Here is a 20,376-nt window from a genome sequence, read left to right on the forward strand (position 1 = left end):
TGTAGTGTTGTCATGTTTTCAATTATTTTCCTCTAGTAAGTCGTAGGTAGGAATTCATTATAAATTAATACCCACGACTGTTGTTTTAAAGAATATTTTCTAGATTACTTTAATCTTGACTTTAATCTAGAAAATAAATAATGATACAAATAAGGACATATAAATCAATATTATGATACATTGTCTAAGATAAATAAATGTTTGTATTGTACTTGATTATAATTTATATCTATAAACAAAATTAATACCTATTGTTATTTATTACTGATTAAATAATTTTCAATTATATATAAACAATTTGAATTGTTACATAAAATATGAGTTTGTTATCTTGAGCATAATTAAGGATGTATGGGAACATTAATATAACAATAATATGTAGAGCCCAGATCGAGTGACCAAGCCGGGTGTATATGTGCTTTTAACAATTTTGTTTTAAAACACATTAACAAAAAAACACATTCAATATTTCAATTTCACGAAATCAACATAATAAATCTGCTGTAACTTCAAAACTAAGTCCGACCCAGAAATTCTGATGGCACCATAGGTTTTTTCAGGGCTTTGCACCGGAATCATTTTTTCGGGTTTTGGGTGTTGAAAGAAATTTCTGGTTATTGAATTCGGGTGTTACGGGTTAATACACTTTTCTGGTTACGGTTAAATGAAAATTTATTCGGGTTAATTATGGTTAATTCGGGTGTTAAAATAAAAACCCATGTTGTATATCAATTAACATGAGATTTTCAATGCAAATTTGATATAGTTACCTATCTAATTTTATATTTAAAGTAAACATAATGAAAAAGATTAAAAAATACAAATTAAATATTAATACTTATTAGTTATTAGTTTATTACTTATTACCTAGTACTTACTCAGTCCTTTTTCAACAGAAGAAAGTTCTAGCTTACATATTATTTTAATTTTTAATTAAGTATATTTTCGTTATATTTATTTTTGATTAAGAATGTTTTACAACACAATTACTATAGTCTATTTTTGAATATTGTGAAATAAAATAAAACAATCATCTAGCATCAAGGTTTTTTTAATTTTTAATTAATTATTGTTAGTTACAAAAAAAAAAATTGAGTTATCCATTACAAATTTAGACTACTATCTTCTTATCCTCTTAGTTGCGTTAGTTGCAAAAAATACATACAAGTTGATATGCCACTTAATTTTCAATAATTTTGGTTTCCGGTAAACCCAAATGGAAATTTGGGTTTCGGGTTATGTTTGGGTGCAAAGCCCTAGTTTTTTCATCACAAACTACATTCACATAATTTAAAAAAAATTTTAAAAATTGCTTGGTTCTAGAATTATATGTACTAATTTCCTTGGTATCAAAAACAAACTTATTATTTACTTACTGTAATTTAATCTATAATATATGTAAGAATCTAACTTGATTTTGGAGACGAAGGAAACCAGTTTGTTTGTTTATTTATTATTTTTGTTATTATTATTATTATTATTATTATTATTAATTATTTATTTATTTGTTTGCACTTGCATTTTTCCATTTGAAATATATATTATTCATTGAACAAATAATTTATTGTTACATTTTTTCTACCTTATCTCTATTCTATAATAAAAAGAATAAAATTTACCACTCAAGTGGTTGGAATTCAAAATGTAGGATATACAATTTTCAGAAATTAGCAATAACAATAACTACAATATGCAATTATATTATACTATTTGTATAGCCAAAAAATAGTCATATGATTTTAAATTAAATTATAAAAAAATAATTTCTTCCGGAGGAAGGTCGGGCAGCTACTTATTTATAAAAATGTTCAAATGGGATATAACTGCATAACAGTATTAAATAATATTGAATGTAAAATAGTTTTTTCAATATTATAAGATTTTACGATAATTTAAGACTTGGATAATTTTATGTTTGTTGAGTACTTACCCAACCTTAATAAGTTTGTATCTATCACCTGTTGATTTAACATGTTACTTAATCAAGAGAATTCCTAAAAACTATATGGTTTATTAATACAAATTTTTTTCATTTAGGTATATGAATTATATTTATGAAACTCCTTGAAATATCAATATTAAATAATAGTCATCTATATGCAACAATATTTAAGTGATAGAAAATGACTAATCAGTAACTTGCCTACCAATAATCTAATGCCTCTTAGTGTGTTTTAAAATATTGTCATTACTGAAGAATATTAATATCGTTATTAATTATGTTAGTTATGTAATAAATAAGGCTAGGATTTATATGCAATAGAAAAAACTGTGAAATAAGCATTTTATTTATTTTTTTAAAAGAATATTATAAATAATAATTCATTTTTTAACACTATTATTAAACAATATGTTGTTGTTGAATAACATTACATAAGTATATATTTTATGTTGACACCTACCTTACATAAATACTTAGGTTTTATATACATTTATCTATATAAGTTACTTATACTAGTTGTGACTTTCTTCCAACTTCATCCTATGTTACTTAACCATAATTACGTAAACAAAAACAATTAAATTAACTTACATTTTTAAAATATTATTTACCATATTTTTGAATACTTTGTACTGGTTGGTAATGGGTATAATATGTATATTTATTTTTTGTTTTAGTAACTATCTCTAATAACTTTCTTTTTTTTTTCTCTAAATCTACAACTCTTCTGTTCTTTTTAAGAATTGGTTTCTCAAAGTTAGTCTTTATAATTTATACAAGTATTAAAGTCTGTTGGCTTTGATGGAGTATTTATTTTTTCTAAGTTTACTGTGATAGAAGAAAAAAATATGTACATGTTAGCAAATATTCTTGGCAGTAATAAAAATTCTTTTTACCTAAATACTTATATTTTGTTACATTACCTCTATGACAATAAATGGTATGTATATCAATTTATTTATATGTATTAATTTATTATTTTGTCTCAGTTTTAAACTGCTTAATTTATCAGAAATTCTTAAAGAATTGTATCTATCTTCATATAATAACATAGTTTATAGCTAATTTACAAGATAATAATAATACGTTTTTTGTAATGATTTCTTCTTTGATAGTCTTCATAATTAACTAATTGTTTTTTTTGTTTTTATCAGTTTATTTTACTTTATTATGATTGGGATTAGTGTATGTATTACCCATCTAAAAATTGTTGGTTAAAAAAAAGTACTGATAACATTATTCAGTATCATTTAGGTATTATATAATATTAGTTTATTTTAGTTATAAAATTACTAGTAACATTTAGTCATTATTTGTTTTTTTTATTCCATTTTAGATTCATAGAATAGCATTCCATCTGCTACTGCAAGATGGACAATATGGACGACCCTTCTCAAGGAGCGGACATATGCAGGGTGTGCCGATCGGAAGGCATGCCAGAACGGCCATTGTTTCATCCTTGCATATGTACAGGCAGCATTAAGTATATTCATCAAGAGTGCTTGGTACAATGGATGCGTTACAGTCGTAAAGAGTATTGTGAGCTTTGTAGCTATCGATTTTCATTCACCCCCATCTATGCCCCAGACATGCCTCGACGATTACCTATTAAAGATGTCGCTGCTGGTATCACTTCAAGTGTTTTAACTGGAATAAAATATTGGTTGCATTTTACTTTGGTTGGACTGGCTTGGCTATGCGTTGTACCTTTTACAGCATGTAGGATTTACCGAAGCCTGTTTAATGGTTCTTTTGATGCTGTACGTGATTTTATAGATTTACTTATCAAATTAAATTAACTGTATTTTATTTTACTAATATTTAAAAAAAAAAATAGGTGATGTCATTGCCTCTTGATATGTGGTCATCAAAGAACATTTCTGGGGATATATTTCATGGCTGTTTTGTTGTAACTTGCACATTGTTTGCATTTATTGGATTAATTTGGCTACGTGAACAAATATTACATGGTGGTGGTCCAGATTGGTTAGAAAGAGATGAACCTAATAACCAACAACAGCTTAATGTACTGTTACCTCCCATTCCTGAAGAAAATCTTGTAGAAGAGGTAAGATATCTTGGGGTAAATATAAATGGCTATATATTAACATTATTCTTAATAGATTGAAGGAGAACTTCGTCAAGAAAATGGAAATCAAGTAGATGAAGGACATTGGAATCCAATAGATTGGGGAGATCGGGCTGCTGAAGATTTGACTTGGGAACGCCTTTTAGGATTAGATGGCTCATTGGTGTTTTTAGAACATGTGTTTTGGGTGGTCTCTATGAATGCATTATTTATATTGGTGTTTGCATTTTGTCCATACCAAATGGGTAATCTGGCAATTACTGCGATGGCTTTACAAGATAAGGTAGCTGCTTCACATTTTGAAGGTTTGGTCACCACACTTTGCGGATACTGTCTCATTGGTATGTGTTTGTTGATCATGCACACCTTTGCGACTATTATAGGATTTAGACGATCCAAACGTATAATTGGACTTAGCTATATTGTTGTAAAAGTGAGTAAACTAAACTACTTTTCAGTTATTTGAACACGTTTAAATATTTGTTTATTGATTTTATATTTTATTTGTTTGTTTTTATTAGGTATCCTTGTTATCAGTTGTTGAAATTGGTGTACTGCCTTTAGTATGCGGCTGGTGGTTGGACATATGTTCGTTGTCAATGTTTGACACGAGTTTCAAAGATAGGCTAGCAAGTTTCCGTTTGGCTCCTGGTACCTCCATGTTCATCCATTGGCTGGTTGGAATGGTGTATGTGTATTATTTTGCTTCATTTGTACTACTCCTTCGAGAAGTTGTCCGACCTGGTGTATTATGGTTCTTGCGAAATCTAAACGATCCAGATTTTAGTCCTATTCAAGTATTATAAACATGTAAACATTAAACAATTACTCAATGCTCATGTATTTAATTTTTTTTAGGAACTAATACAACAAGGCATGTTGCAACATGGGCGAAGACTCATTGCTTCAGCTATGATATTTGGTACAGCTGTATTTCTTGTTGTATGGCTGCCAATACGAATTCTGAAATTTATTTGGCCAACATTTTTGCCATATAATGTAACTTTACACAGCGATTCTGTTAATGAATTGTCCATGGAGCTATTACTTCTCCAGGTTGTATTACCAGCCCTACTGGAACAAACACACACTCGCAACTGGCTGAAAATGGGCATTCGTTTCTGGTGTCTTGTTGTCTCACATTTGCTTGGAATAAAGTCATATCTACTTGGTGATGGGGAAGAACTACCTCCCGTTGTGGCGCCCATACATCCACCTGCAGCTGATTTGGGAGCAGCTCACGAGGGGTTGTTAAGACGTGGTGGACCTGTAGGTTTTCGACCTTACACTCGACCCACTAATTTTGCTATACGTCTGATCGCCTTACTCGTCCTAGTAGCTCTATCTGTAGTCGTAATTAGTTTGTCAATCATCACAATACCTGTATGGTTGGGTCGTTTAGCCATGTCATTTTGGCCAGCATTACTACCATCTACCCCAGAACCATCTCAGTTGCCCAACATACATGAATTATATACTGCAGCGTGTGGCACATATATATGTTGGTTATCAGTACGTGCTGTTTGTTTTATTGCGGGATGGCTGCCAGAAGGACGTACTGTTGTCATCAATCGATTAAAGTTTTGGCTAAAAATTAGTTCAAAAGCAATGGTCGCTTTTATCGTGCTACTCGGTATAATACCGTTTTTATTTGGTCTACTCTTGGAGCTCGTTATGGTAGTACCGTTCCGAGTGCCTTTACACCAGACACCTGTACTCTGGGCATGGCAAGACTGGGCACTGGGAGTTTTATATATGAAAATTGCGTGCGCCATAACCCTTATGGGACCCGATTGGTCTCTAAGGCGAGCCATTGAACGTACATACAGAGACGGCTTCATGCGTTTGGATCTCAAGTTAATGATGCAAGACCTAGCTATACCCGTAATTGCCGTTCTCAGTTTGTTCCTAGCTGTACCGTATGTGATTGCATACTCTGTAATACCACTAATCGTCAAAAACCACGGCACACGACTACTGATCGCTAGGAGAATATATCCAACACTTATGCTCACTATGGCCATTGTTAAGGGGATGATGATGCAAGTGCGTCAATTCAAAAGACTCTACGAACACATTAAAAATGATAAATATTTAGTGGGTAGAAGACTTGTAAATTATAACCATACAACTGCGGTTTCGGGTCAAAATTAGAAAACTATAATACTATGGTGAATTGTTTTATGTCTTTATTATTATTATATTATTATTTGTATAAACTTTTGTGTAAGATATTTGTTTGTTTTTTTTTTTTTTTTTAACTTCAATATATTTATATAATATATTAATTATTATGTAATATATATTTATATATATATTATATTATTATATTACATATTTTAAGTTATATGATATAATATATACTCTAAAATAACCTATGCTATTTTAAATGTTATTCAACTTAATAAAAATAAAATATATAAATTAATTAACTCTGTACTGTATCCCATCGTAAAATGTGTGTTAATATTATATTATATTGATGTTGTTAATTGACCTTACACTTGAAAGTCTAAAATTATAAATGTATTTATTGATAAAAATTATAATAATAAACAACATTTCTTATCATTAAAACTTGAAAACGATAATAAAAAAAAAAAAAAAAGTTTTAATTCAAATACATATTACATACTAAATACACTATGTATTGAATCACAATAAATATAAGTCTATTCGTCTCTGATCAAAATGGCTCTTAATTTCAAACAATTTTCTCTTTTCAAGAGCTTCAATTTCACTTTGTCAAAGAGTTGAAGGGTTTGCTTGTTTTCACCTTTGTTATCCCACCAAACAACTAACGTGGGTTTATTGTCAAAGATTAAGAACTTACAGACTTTATGTAGCAAGTCTGGGTTGTTGTGAGACTGGAAACAAATAAAAACAAACTTTAGTATTTTATCAGCTGATGGTAAATTAATATAAGATAACTTGTTTAGGCGACAACTACACTCACAATATTCACATAAACTCTAACATTCATGTTCATTGAGAGGACTGTGGCTTCAAAATAGTTTTCTTTTACTTCCATTATGGCCGCATCCACCTTTAGGCCTCCGAGTTTACCGATCAAACACGCAGCATAAATATCGGCACTAGCTTCTGACGCTTTCTTTGCGTTATTCTTTTTGTCATTGCTATTGATGGCTATCCTAAATTTATAATGATATATGATTGGTTGGTTATCAAAAATGCAGTGCATCAAAATAAACATTACTTGTCAATGATTTTTGGGTCTTCGTATTCCTTGATTGGCTTGTTTGTTAACCAAGATATGAGCATACGGTGCACGACTATGTCTGGATATCTACGAATGGGAGAGGTAAAATGTGTATAATATGGTACGTTGAGTGCAAAATGAGACATGATTCTGTCTGGATCAATAACACAGTATTCGGCACGCTACAAAACAACAATGTTTTCAACATTTTTTGTACATTTTAATATGTATAATTGACTTTTTTACTTACAACCATCGGTTTTGATAGAATATTGTTAATAATAATATCCCAATGAGAATTCTTTGAATTTTCACCTTGACAATAGACAGCTTTAGACTTATGAATAGATCCAGCTGAAGTAAAATCAATATCAATGTCATGTGTTTTCAATAGTTTCACTACTTTTTCCATAGGAGCAACATCTGGTGCGTGATGATTTCTGAGCATTGCTGTAGTAGGGAAGTGAGTTTTTAAATGTTCAGCGACCATTGTATTGGCAAGAAGCATAAATTCTTCTATTAACCTGTTAATTGAAAGAGATAACAATTAATTTTCCAAACATCACAATTGAAAAAAAAAAAATAAGAGTACTATTGACAAACCAATTACTCTCGTGGAGTATATACAACGAATACGACAGTGGCTCGCATGTAGCTCTGTCTATTTCAAAAGACAACTTCGGTTGGTTGATCGCCAGCGCACCAGAGCCAAAACGTCTCTCTCGCATCAGTGCCGCAAGTTTATGTAAATGGCTAACAGCTGTTGCACAGTCACTGACTGTATAACCATTATACACAGTAGGAAACTCAGATTCATCCCAATCTTTTTTATCAGGATTTTCTAAGAATATCTAAACCATACAGGTTCTCAAATTATTAATTATATATAATACACTACTAATATACTATAATTTAAATAGCTTTGGTAGTTAATACCAATGCTCAAGGTTGATTACTTCAGTACAGTAGCGTGTCTAGGATTTTTTCAAGGGGGGGATATAAAATGTTTAATAGACATTCAGTATATATACACATATTATATTCATATTATCATATACATGTTGTATTGTGTACAAAATTTGGTCTCCGGGGGAAGAGATTATGACATACCCCCCCCCCCTAGATACTTACTGCACTACTTCAGTATTTATAATAATATAACAAAAAAAACATACTTGAGCATGTGCGTAATGCAATTGAGCGCAAGAATGAATAATAGATTGACTAAAAGAGTGACTAATCACACTAGCATCGGGTGTCATTTCCAAAGTGATAGAGACAGCTAGTTTATCGGTTCCTGGTAGTAATGACGCCATCATTGTCAAAGCTGGAGGTAGCATGTGATACACCTATTGTTAATAAATAATACAATTTGGTTTGAATAAAATCTTGAGTGCAAGAACAAATTATTTACATTCAATCAAGCCCGGATTAAGACATTTTGAGGCCCAGGGGCCAAAGTTTTAAATGAGGCCCCTGTACGAAAAAAAAATATTACTGTGCACTATAATGTGTTCCGGGGTGAAGTGACCAGCCGACATCATATAAAAATATACCAAAAATGATGAAGAAATACCCTTTAAAGATTGGTTCTAACTTATTTATTTTTTAAGTTATGGGCAATTCTTTTTGTTTATCAAAACCATACATATCACAAATTTTTTTATGTATTTTCAAAAGTTTTCAACATTTTGATGTAATTTTTTTTTTATTTTAAATCTATTTAATTTTCCTATCAACACTCCGACATACGCAATTGAACTAGAATTAAAAAAGTAGAAAAAAAGTAGGCAAAAATTAGTATTTTTTAAAGGAATTAATCGTGTATTATTCCAAATAATTTATTACTTAGTTTGGGTTTTTTGTATGATTTTACTGAATTATACTGAATTATACATTAATATACCTAGGATACCTTGAAAGATTGTTTTCATAATACAATCCTGTTAATCGTCACAATCTTAATTTTCCTAGGATTGAGTAGGTTAGTTGGTCGTCAATTGTTTAATTTTATACTATACGGTAAATTGTAGTTGTCATAATACAAAAAAACATAAACTCGTAGTTAATAATAAATTATTTGGAATAATGCACAATTTCCTTTTAAAAATACTAATTTTTACCAACTTTTATCTTTTTTTTTAATTTAATAAAAATAATTAGCACATGTCAGGTTTAATTGTGTATGTCAGTTGATAGGACAATTAAATAGCTCTAAAATAAAAATAAAATTACGTCAAAATGTTGAAAAATTTTGAAGGTACATAAACAAATGCGTGATGATATGCATGGTTTTGATAAAAAAAAGTTAATTGCCCACAACTAAAAAAATAAAAAAGTTAGATTCAATCTTTAAAGGGTATTTATTCATCATTTTTGGTATACTTTCAAATGACGTTGGCCGGTCACTTCACCCTGGAAAACATTGTATATTATTTAATATTATGTACCTGATATAATAAATATAATATATAGATGTTATGTATATAGGCATATAGCAATACATAATAAATAATGTACCACTTTATTTATAAATTATAATTTACAAGCTTTTTTCCTAGCTAAATAATCATCGATTTTTTTTGGGTGATTTATTTAGAGTTACATAGCCTATAACGAAAAAAGTAATGGACAAATTAGAGTCCCCTAAAAAAATTCTAACTATCGAAGCCCGGGGCCATGCCCCCCCCCCTTAATCTGGGCTTGCATTCAATACTTACTTTTTGTATTAAATAAACACTAGTGGCCAATTTTTCTGCAATTTCATCTAATGGTGTACCTTGCTTGACAAAATATGAGACATCAGATATGTGAATACCAATTTCAAAATTACCGTTTGGCAGTGGTACACAAGAAAGCGCATCGTCTAGATCTTTGGCGGTAGGAGGATCAATGGAGAAAATGCAATTTTTTCTACAGAATGAGAAAACAAATTATTCATAGATATATGCCTAGATTACATTTATGCGATCAAGTAAAATACCTGAAATCTTTCCTGTGTTTCAGTTCTTCTTCTACAGAAAACGGTGGCGGAAAATATTTATCTATATTTTCTGGGTATGGATGTTCCTGTATGTCATGAGCAATCAGTATACCTTCAGTTTCTGCATTTATTTTTCCTGATTCCCCCAAAACTCCCTTCAATACTCTAGAAACCATAGTATATACACAAAATAAAGTAATGCATACATTATATACTGCAATATGTTAGATGCCTAAGCATATTATAATACCCAAAGGGAGTCTTGTAATTATCCCAGCGTGAAAAAACAGCATAAAACAATTCTTTTGATTCTTTGGTCCCATCCCTCAATTCAATAGGGAACGGCCAAATTGAAGTGTCCACAAGTAATCTGGGAATTCGACAGTCTCTGGGAATTAATGTGCTATATCGATGAATAACACCTCTATCAACTATCAGGGATCCTACTACGATACGATTCTCTTTAGAACTTGTTACGTAAACCACCAAGCCAGTTCGTTGACAATCTTCTGTATCTGGGTTCTATAATAAACAGATTAAAGCATTAACATTAAGATGATACTGTTTTGATAAGAGTGGATTTTTATGTTTTTAAAATGTCCAATAAAATACCCTCCAGTTAGATTTGTCCAGTATTTTTACGACAACTTTATCACCATCTAGAGCTCTATTCCGTGATCTAATACCGTTTATCAATATATCCTTTGATTTATCCTATAAAATATAAAATATTATGAGTAGAATATTATAAACAAACATTTCACAAACATTTCTTACCGGTGAAGGAACATATGCTTCTGTGGGACATTTTTGACTAATACGTATATTTCCTTCAAAAAGGTCACCACTTTCTAAACCTTTTTTCACATCATCCAACTGCATATAATCAAGATAAAAATCTTTCTGATTCGATAATGGCCTTCAAAGAAATATGGAAAAAACTAAAGTTTTAATAAACTATTACGCGTTATTGTTATTATTTGTATACATACTCTGTAGTATTTGTAGTTGATCGATTTTGTTCATTGGGATTAATATTATGTTTCTCATATAAAGATTTTATCTTTTGTTTCTGTCTCCTTTGTAAACGTTTCCTTGTCCGTATTCTGGATTGATTTTCAGGTGTATCTTCATTATCTATACCATTTTCTAAGTTTGATGCATTTGTTAAATTATTGGGATCACTGTGGCAAAAAAAATTAGTTTTTACAATTTTTTATAAAAAAAGATTAGGTAACACAGTTTTACTAATTATTTTATGTATATCAATTAAACTAATATTCAGAGTTAAACACTTAACCAATAATATTACACTCTATAAGTGATTAATCTTTATAAACAAACATACACTTGAAACATTTGATACATCAATTATAAAATTTGTAAATTATATTATTATAATATAGCTTTATAAGCGGTTAAAGCCATTTATTAAATTACTTCATAGATTCTTGGTCGTTGAGATATCGCAAGACTGATCGTGGACAGGGGAATTCCGCTCTCACGTTTGTTCCATCAAGCCGGATGTCCTCCAGTTGGCGCGACAGATTTTCCAAAAAGTCCATGGCAGTCAAGGATCGGGTTGAGGACGGACTATTCGGAAAAACGGATATGAACTAAGACTAACAGTGAAAATTAGTACCAATGGATATAATAGTTGGGTACACAGGTTTCCTGGATATGTGGCACACAGAAGGGGCAGAAGGCATAAGAGCAGACTGGCACTTTGGCAATGTTGAAACGAAACACTCGACTAATGTAATAATGTTAACAGTTAACTGCAGCAGCTGTAGCTGAGCTGTCGTAGTGTCGTATCTATATATTCCATGGTGTCGTCGACTGTTTGTCAACATTGTTATCATGTCCAGTGACGCATTGAGGTTTTTGTCTTGGGTGGGATGGGAGTGATTTGATTATATGATTTCATCCAGTAGCCCCGCCTTTAAAGTTGGAGGCCTTAAGTTAAGACTTCGAAAATGTTTGCACGGATTATCGGGGGGGAGTATTGATCCCCTCGATCTCCCCCCATAAATACGCCGTTGAATGGTGATTGTCAGATTCAGTCAGGTTTTTATGTAATAATAAAGTAATAAACAAATTTTTTTTTTTAAATTTGATTCCACGTTTTGATCATCGACTAGGCAAGGCGAGTACGGAGTGGAGTCTGCTGTCTGTTCTGAAATATAAATCTATGCTACTACGTGACAATCGCAGAAATTTCAAAATCACATTTTGTAACTTTATATTTGTACTCGTTCTAAAATTAATATTACATTTTCCATATTCTATTAATTTTTCATTTATTTAATTAAACAGTACCTATTTCGTACATACATGTATTAATATATTATTATGTACGCAGAAGTATACTGAAAATTTCAATTGTATTTTTTATTAACATTTCTAATACATTTTGTAATTTATTTTTTTAAGATATTTTGTTTTTTTGAAAAATTTTTTAATTTTTGAAAGCATTAATATGTTTATATTAACAATAATATTGTTGTTTACCAACAAATTGTAAATAATTTCTAAATATTAGTAATATGGAATATTGAAGGGGGGGCAGAGCCAAATGTGAACAATTCATAATAAAATTTATTGTAGAACTTCCAAGATTTAATCTCAAGTTGCGCCACATACTGTGTGCCCAACATCCTTGTATAAATAATCAAATTTAATAAAAATCGGAAATATTTCAGCTATAAATTGTGTAACTTTCCTGTGAGTTTTTTTCCTTTACGTAACTAGAAAAACTTTTGAGGAACCTTCTATTACATTTTAAAATGTTATCTATGAAATTAAATTTTTTATGAATCAATAACTGAAAAATAATTTGTAGGTTTTTGTGATTTCGACAAATTCCGTTAAAATTCTAACTTTAGCCAACCAGAAAATATATTGTGGATTTAAGCTCAACATTTTTTTTTTTAATTACACTATAAATAACTTAAAAGGAACCTTGTATCACAATTTTAAGTTTTTGATATAACGAAAAATTATTTATCACAATAATTGAAAAAAAACTTTTAAAAAAATACATCAATAATGTCTTATTATTATAAATAGCTTTAAAAGAGTCAAAATGTTATTAAGTATAGTCATATAGAAAAAAAGTCATATTAACATCTGTGAGAAACTTAAAGTATTTATGGTCATCTGTTTTTAAGCTACACCAATAAAATGCATAAAAATTCCCAATCGGAAAAGTGGAGTATTTTCACCAGATACCCAAAATGGGCAAATGCACACTGTCACTGATGCAGCGAATAGTGCTATCGCTTCACCCGACAATTTATTTAAAAGGGTTTTATATTATATATAATATGTAGTAGCTACTATAATATAAGTTATAGCTATAAGATTATAGCTAGCCATATTAATTATAATCTATAATAATATTATGCTATGCACTTAAGCATAAAAGCACTTGTTACAAGCACCTATTACTATTGATTTTTAGTATATTATAAAATCAACACTGTAACGCATATTATGATTATAATATATATTTTTTTAAATTTAAGTGTACAATTATGAATTGTACCACAGAATTGCATTCAACATTTCTTAACTACAGTTCTAAATTGTTATTATAAACTACTCAATAAATTAAAATATTACAAATTAATTTTTAACCTAATATTGATTAGGAAGTCAATCATGAAGATTTTATTGTTTACAATATAATAGGTTAATATTATTAATAAGATCTGCCACCGTTACAAGTGTTTGTTACAACTAAGCTCCTATACAATATAATATATGACACATGTTGTTATACCAAGCAATTTGCAAATCATGCTATAGTAAAATTATTATTTTAAGAATTTTTATTTATACTGAAGTCTTATAAAACATTTTCAAATACTTAGAATAATCATTCAAACGAGAATAACTCTTTTCCTAGAAATTGTTAAACATCTTTTTATATTTTAATAATAAGATTATTTTCAACATTTAAATTCTGATTCATCTAAATAGAATTTTTAATCAGTCAATTTTGAACTATTATACATTTTATGTACTATAGAGTATAGATAACAGTCTTTAATTCTGATTCTAGATAATATAACGTAAAATAGGCACATTAATGTTATATATTTGTTTATTATTATATATATATCATAATCCCTAAGAGAATATACATTAATTTATTTCATTATAAAATCTATCACATCATCATCTGTCCTATAGCGTCCATCATGAAATCCAGTAAGGTTTCACTTCACTTAAAAAAATTTAAATTTGGCGTCTCAAATTATAAACCTTATTGAGAGGAGGAATGGATGACATGTGTTGAATAACAAATTAAATGTTTAAAAAATCATAACCAATAGGACAACATATTTTATAAGAATTTATTTATTAAAATGCACAATTACACGTACATAACCCTAAGTTGGGTTTTATTTAAGCTCGAACATTACTTAAATATTAATACCATGTTTATTTTATTTATTCATAAACCCACGAGTCGATATCCTTTGTCCATGGGACCACTTCTTTTTCAGAGAACCACAAAGCAATTTCTTTGTTAGCAGATTCTACAGCATCCGATCCATGAATGATATTGCTATAAAAATATAAAATATAAAAATTAACTGTAAAATAAATTGTAATAAATCAATGTATATTTACCGGCCAACTTGGATACATAAATCTCCTCTAATAGTTCCTGGGTTCGAGTTTTTCGGGTCAGTAGCACCAAGAATGAAACGTCCAGTTTTTACAGCGTCTAATCCTTCCCATACCTACAATTATACGGTTTTAGCTAATTAATAAAATACATATTATGAATATAACAACAATTTACCATGGGGACAACGGGTCCAGATGCCATGTACTTGATAAGGCCGGGGAAGAATGCTTTGCCAGAAAGATCAGCATAGTGATTCTTCAACAATTCTTCAGAAGGCTACACAGATAAAAATGAAGGTATTTAAAAGTTATTTACAGCATTGATAATAATTAATAAAATTAAAAAACAAGTGGATCATTAATAATTTCCAAGTATATTTACACAATTGGCATCATTGTCTACACTCTAAGACTTCAAAGTTCAAAATGTATATTTTAATTATGCGTATAAAAATGCAATCATTTTATAACTATTTATCTAACATTAGGCCGAACTTTAAGAATATAAGTTTCAGTTTGCTCAAGGCTTTTTTGGACAAAAAAATCTCAATTGGATCAGTCCCAAAATATATTTATTTATATATATTTTTTTAATTTTAACATGGAGACATGAAAAAGTATTTAATTATAAAATAAAAATGTTTAAAGTTATATCAGTATTGATAATAGAAACTGAGAAAGTGAGAAGTGATTCTATTTAAAAATTATTTTTTTACAATGGAAATTGATAAATATAGGTAGTAATACTAAACAATTAAGGACAAGAAATAACAGGTATCTGAAATGTCTTTTATCTCACAAAATTAATTTTGTCTGGAATTGCAATTAGTTTCAAATAGTATTTGGGTAATCCAACTAAATATTTTATCTAACTCTAAGGTATCATCCACTATCGAATAAAGAAAACAACTAACTATGGAATTAGTAGTAATTATTAGTAGCAACTAGCAAGCACAAATAATAATTTAATTTGTGGCAACAAATAAAATTGAAGACAATAATATCGAAATCCGGAAAGTCAAATTAAAGTTATTAGTAAACATTACCATAACCTAAAATGCAATACAATGATAATACTTTTAGTATGTAATGGGAAAAACACATTGTTGCAACTATTTCATACAAAATATAGATTATAAATAATCGTAAATAAAATTTCAGATAAATATTGATAAAGTTGTTGTAAGAGAAACGAACAATTTGAAAAACTCATAGAAAAATGGATCGCACTTGGATGCCTGGACGGAAGCGTCAGTGATTCTCCGATTAAGGCCACCTGATGCCGGGCGATGGATCGCAATCAGTGATTCAGGTCCCGGTTTATTATGTTTAATTGTATTTTAATTGTATCTTACGGCCGAAGACCATTAATTATCTTACTCACCCAGAGGAATTTCATGGCGACCAGTTTGAATCCCTTAGTCTCGAAACGTTTGATGATCTTGCCGACAAGTCCACGCTGCACACCGTCGGGCTTGATCATGATGAAAGTACGTTCCGCATTTGGGTCGCCCATGGCTAGTCTGATGAGTATTTGAAACGCTGTTAGTATCGAGCAAATGAACATGTAAAACAAGCGAGGAGACGGCCGGGGTGTTTTATATTGTTTAGCGGCCGCGAGGTGGACAGCGAAGGAATACAATGAGATCAGATTTCGAGAGAAAAGAAAAGGAAAAAACAAAACGGCTGTAGAATAGTATGTTGTTGTACTGACCGTTGTTTAGTGGGCGTGCTGCGAAAAAAAATGTGTACTGGTAGAGAACCGAAAAGGCGGTCCCAAGATTGATGTTTATCGGACGAGAGACAAAAACAAAGTGTCAAAGTCCAAAATGTCCAGACTTCACAATGGTTAATTGGTACAATGCCGCGGTGGCCGGTATTCGACGAGTTTTGTGGTTATATTGTTCTGTGGTTAAATGAAGGTACTTAAACATAACCATGGTCGGGACCTATTATCATAATACCATAGACCTGATAATAAATTTTAATATAATAAATTTATTATCAGGTCTATGCATAATACCAACCACAATTAAAGATATAATTTAGTTATATCTTTAATCGTGATACCAACTAAAAATGTTATCTCTATTCTATGGTCTGATAAACCTTATCACTCACGCATGTTGACTATAAACAAGACCGCATTGGTTTTTTTTTAAACAAGATTTTCCAATAATTTCTTGTGTCTCTTCGCCCGCTTTCAGTTTAGAAGCTTTTAGACGATACCCTTTACGATGACAGAGAAATCCGAATCAACATGGAAGAGGAATCTACCAGCCTTCTCGGGAATCGGTTCGGCGATGAAAACGAAACAAAACGGTAAAACTATACGAATACAAATGAGCCTGGTATTATTCAACATTCATTAGGTGTTATTTTTCATTATTTTTTATTTGTGTAGATGTAAAAAACGTTGATAAAACTCAAGAAGACGATGCTAAACGTCAGAACGCATTAGCCGAAAAATGGAAAACATTACAAGACCAAAAGTGTGTAATTGCCAATGCACTAAAGGTACCTTACATAATTATCAAACATTGTTTTTAAAAATCCTTATAACCCATGAATCATGATATTATAATTTATATCATAATAGTTTCGATAAAAAGTTATTATTTTAATTATTTAATCCATCAATTTAAAGTGTTGTGTACATATATTTTTTAAATACTTAATAAAAAATATTTTGTTCATTGTTAATTTAGGAGTTTTTATAGATGTTCAATTCAATTTTTGTTTAATGTGTTTACTAATCACTAATAATATTTAAACTGCAGTCAGTTTAGTAAAGTAGTTAACATATTAACTTTTTAATGCTGGTTGCACGAATAATCACTCAACATTTAACGAGTCAATAGTGAGCTAATGGTCTATTAAATTAATACATTTTTCATGCAAACTGGCATACATATTTTAAACCAGTAATTTTAATTTTCAAATATTTTACAAATATAACCTGTGATTATTGTTAAAAATGTGTTTATTTTTAAGACAGTCTGGCTATTTTTATAAAATATATGTATTATTGATCATTTTAGAACATAATATAACATTATTTGAAAATCAAATTCTAAAATTTAGGCCCTTCAACTCAATTTACCAATAAGTGACAGTACTTTTAAGTCAATTTTACTGAATTCTATAATTATATTTAATTTAATTGAGAGATGTTATTTCAATTTATATAATAACTCTTAGATTTTCATTTAATGTACTATAGTTTATTGGTTTGAGTTTTAGCAGGACATTGATCTTACTGAAACCCAAAATAAATGATAAGAATCATAATTATATTATTTTTAGGGAGGATCATCGAACAAGAAAATAAAATTTGATGAAGATGGTGATCAACAAGTAAATGATTTGCAATCATCTACGCAAAAGATACCATTATTTGATGATGATGATGCTAGTGATCATGAAAATCAAGGAGCGTTAGTATCTGATTACAAGTTAAAATTGCGATTTGAAGGTGAAAAAGGCAAAAAGGTACATCATTATGTATATATTGAAACTTAAACATATGTACATTTGCACATAACATGTATATATTTATTTACTTTCTGGTCAAAATACACAATTTAAAATAAAATACTTTGGTTTATACTGTAATGTATATCTTATTTTATTAAAATGTTATTATTTATTTAATATTTTAGTTGTTCCATATGCAAACATCTAAAGCTACTGGAGATGACCGGTTTGTAATGGACAAAAGATTTTTTGAAGAACAAGAAACTACTGAAAAATTGAGCGATGATGAGATAGAAAATCAAATGAATATTCTAGAAAATGTGATTGGCCGATCAATTAAAAAACAGAATAAGATTAAAGGAGATGAAATGTAAGATTATTTGGAACAAATCTGGTTTAGTTACTCTATGATTTGTGTTCTTTTTGAATACTTTTAGTATAGTTAAACATAAAACAAAATTTCGGAAATTATAATTATTATAAGCCAAAACTGTTAATGTACTTTTGTATACTTCATAATTTTTTGTGATAAAATATTATCCACCATGCTTAATTGTCAATTTATGAACTAAATAATCTCGTTTGTTTCTTAAAAAAATAGTAAAAAATATCTATGTGGTATGAAACATTAAATATATTAAATATTTATAGCTTATTTTTGTGAGTTAAAAGCTACAAATATAAATTTGCCACTTTAATTTTAGTTAACTCACTGTAAAAATCAAAATGTAACATTCATTTTATATCCAAGCATTGATTTTAGACACAGATAAACTATAACATAGGAGTTTTCGGTGACCAAAAATATGCTGTCAGCCGCTAGGTTTGCTGTATCCATTTGCACTAAGCACAATATACACAGATACAGCGAAGCAAGCTGTATTAATAAATTGACAATTAAGCGTAGTGGACAACATTTTATCACAAAATATTTTAAACTACTTATATTAGCTAAACTATATGTATCAAAGTTTTTCTAAAAAATGAATAATTTAAAATTCAATGAAACTGACTAATGATTAAACTTAGGGCTCTTAATACCTTTAAGTTCAAGAAGGATGAAAAAAATTGAATTAATAAAAATGTTACATTAACAAAAAAATATAAAACAGATTGTTATGATACTTTTATTAAATTTGTTTGATTTGAAATATCAATCATATTAAGTTGTTGGTGTTTATGTAATGTAGTATTCTGTTTAAACATTATACATATATTTTGCGTTTTTAAAATTAAAAAAAAAAAAAAAATTCCCTAAAATATTTTACTAAACAAGATAGTAAATCTTAAATAATTATTTTTATCTGATTTAGATTCAACATGGTGAGATATGATCCAACACAAGAAGAACATAAAAAATATGTAAAAGACAAACCAGAATTACCAAAACAGAAGCGACCTAAAAAGCAAAAATTAGAACAAAACAAAGTTGTAGCTGAAGCAGTTGTTGATACAGATAAATATTACAAAGTTGGTGATAAACTAAAAGATGTATTTAGTTCTCAAAATCAATTTAGCTTTACTAGCTTATTTCCAACTTCTGATAAAAGTGAGTTAAATACAAAATTTCATAAAAATATTTACTACGCTACACAGATATTTGTTGTCCCACAAATTACAAATGTGAATTTTATTGAAACACTGAAACTAAGTTTCATATATCCAATAATATAGCTTATTGAATGGTATTATAGTATAAACATTTCTTATTCAAATTGAAGTGAAGAAGTTTATCTAGGCCTATATATGAGTCATTTTCAATATTTTATTTTTGATGTTCAATATTTTTTAGCTCTAAAACTTGTGATATTTTGAATTTAGTAATTTAAATATCGAAAATTGACTTTTATACAGAAACAGATTAACTTCTCTTCTACAATAATGATAATGGGTGTTTATACTCTCAAACCACTCATTAAACCATATTATTTGAAACACATAATTAATTTTCATACAAGTTTTCTATACTATTGATATCTCTTAACATTTGATTAAATAGTAAATACCATTACATTTTAGATTTT

The 20,376-nt window shown here is 29.3% G+C and overlaps 4 protein-coding genes across 7 annotated transcripts in view; 2 read left to right on the top strand and 2 right to left on the bottom strand.

The window, feature by feature from the left end:
* Positions 1 to 6,723, top strand: part of LOC100161437 (E3 ubiquitin-protein ligase MARCH6) — a 7,562-nt gene extending 839 nt beyond the window's left edge. The window contains exons 2-6 of the mRNA XM_001942891.5: positions 3,279 to 3,702; positions 3,780 to 4,010; positions 4,066 to 4,464; positions 4,553 to 4,828; positions 4,890 to 6,723. Coding sequence (XP_001942926.1) covers positions 3,313 to 3,702; positions 3,780 to 4,010; positions 4,066 to 4,464; positions 4,553 to 4,828; positions 4,890 to 6,185 — 2,592 coding nt within the window. The 5' untranslated portion in view covers positions 3,279 to 3,312 and the 3' untranslated portion in view covers positions 6,186 to 6,723. The remainder of the gene's footprint in view (positions 1 to 3,278; positions 3,703 to 3,779; positions 4,011 to 4,065; positions 4,465 to 4,552; positions 4,829 to 4,889) is intronic.
* LOC100163488 (DIS3-like exonuclease 2) lies at positions 6,626 to 12,071 on the bottom strand. Its single transcript, XM_001942842.5, has 13 exons — positions 11,675 to 12,071; positions 11,227 to 11,418; positions 11,012 to 11,153; positions 10,847 to 10,948; positions 10,485 to 10,756; positions 10,235 to 10,399; positions 9,972 to 10,164; positions 8,427 to 8,600; positions 7,855 to 8,102; positions 7,502 to 7,775; positions 7,249 to 7,433; positions 6,988 to 7,183; positions 6,626 to 6,898 (listed from the first exon to the last, which is right to left on the bottom strand). Exons 1-13 carry the CDS (start codon positions 11,797 to 11,799, stop codon positions 6,704 to 6,706), a joined length of 2,463 nt encoding a protein of 820 aa, XP_001942877.1. The 5' UTR covers positions 11,800 to 12,071; the 3' UTR covers positions 6,626 to 6,703.
* A 2,506-nt stretch (positions 12,072 to 14,577) lies between these two features.
* Positions 14,578 to 16,775, bottom strand: Awd2 (abnormal wing discs 2). Of its 4 annotated transcripts, none has more exon segments than NM_001126184.2 (5): positions 14,578 to 14,810; positions 14,876 to 14,988; positions 15,051 to 15,152; positions 16,260 to 16,398; positions 16,590 to 16,775. In NM_001126184.2, coding segments are annotated over 4 exon segments (465 nt in total). In that variant the 5' UTR covers positions 16,392 to 16,398; positions 16,590 to 16,775; the 3' UTR covers positions 14,578 to 14,692.
* Positions 16,776 to 16,985: 210 nt separating this feature from the next.
* Positions 16,986 to 20,376, top strand: part of LOC100165544 (probable RNA-binding protein CG14230) — a 5,402-nt gene continuing 2,011 nt past the window's right edge. The window contains exons 1-5 of the mRNA XM_029489163.1: positions 16,986 to 17,197; positions 17,280 to 17,392; positions 18,182 to 18,367; positions 18,538 to 18,722; positions 19,666 to 19,901. Coding sequence (XP_029345023.1) covers positions 17,113 to 17,197; positions 17,280 to 17,392; positions 18,182 to 18,367; positions 18,538 to 18,722; positions 19,666 to 19,901 — 805 coding nt within the window. The 5' untranslated portion in view covers positions 16,986 to 17,112. The remainder of the gene's footprint in view (positions 17,198 to 17,279; positions 17,393 to 18,181; positions 18,368 to 18,537; positions 18,723 to 19,665; positions 19,902 to 20,376) is intronic.

The sequence above is a fragment of the Acyrthosiphon pisum genome, chromosome A2 (assembly GCF_005508785.2).
Source record: "Acyrthosiphon pisum isolate AL4f chromosome A2, pea_aphid_22Mar2018_4r6ur, whole genome shotgun sequence".
NCBI classification, from domain to species: Eukaryota; Metazoa; Arthropoda; class Insecta; order Hemiptera; family Aphididae; genus Acyrthosiphon; species Acyrthosiphon pisum.

What these genes read in the sequence shown, in the direction of transcription:
- LOC100163488 (XM_001942842.5), bottom strand. Translation starts at nt 11,799, where the DNA reads ATGGACTTTTTGGAAAATCTGTCGCGCCAACTGGAGGACATCCGGCTT. An exon ending in AATTACAAGACTCCCTTTGG is followed by an intron (nt 10,400 to 10,484) that starts GTATTATAATAT and finishes TATGGTTTCTAG; the next exon opens with AGTATTGAAGGGAGTTTTGG. An exon ending in GACCCAAAAATCATTGACAA is followed by an intron (nt 7,184 to 7,248) that starts GTAATGTTTATT and finishes TTATAAATTTAG; the next exon opens with GATAGCCATCAATAGCAATG.
- Awd2 (XM_008182238.3), bottom strand. Translation starts at nt 16,442, where the DNA reads ATGTTCATTTGCTCGATACTAACAGCGTTTCAAATACTCATCAGACTA. An exon ending in TCGCCATGAAATTCCTCTGG is followed by an intron (nt 15,153 to 16,259) that starts GTGAGTAAGATA and finishes TTATCTGTGTAG; the next exon opens with CCTTCTGAAGAATTGTTGAA. An exon ending in CTGGACCCGTTGTCCCCATG is followed by an intron (nt 14,989 to 15,050) that starts GTAAATTGTTGT and finishes GTATAATTGTAG; the next exon opens with GTATGGGAAGGATTAGACGC.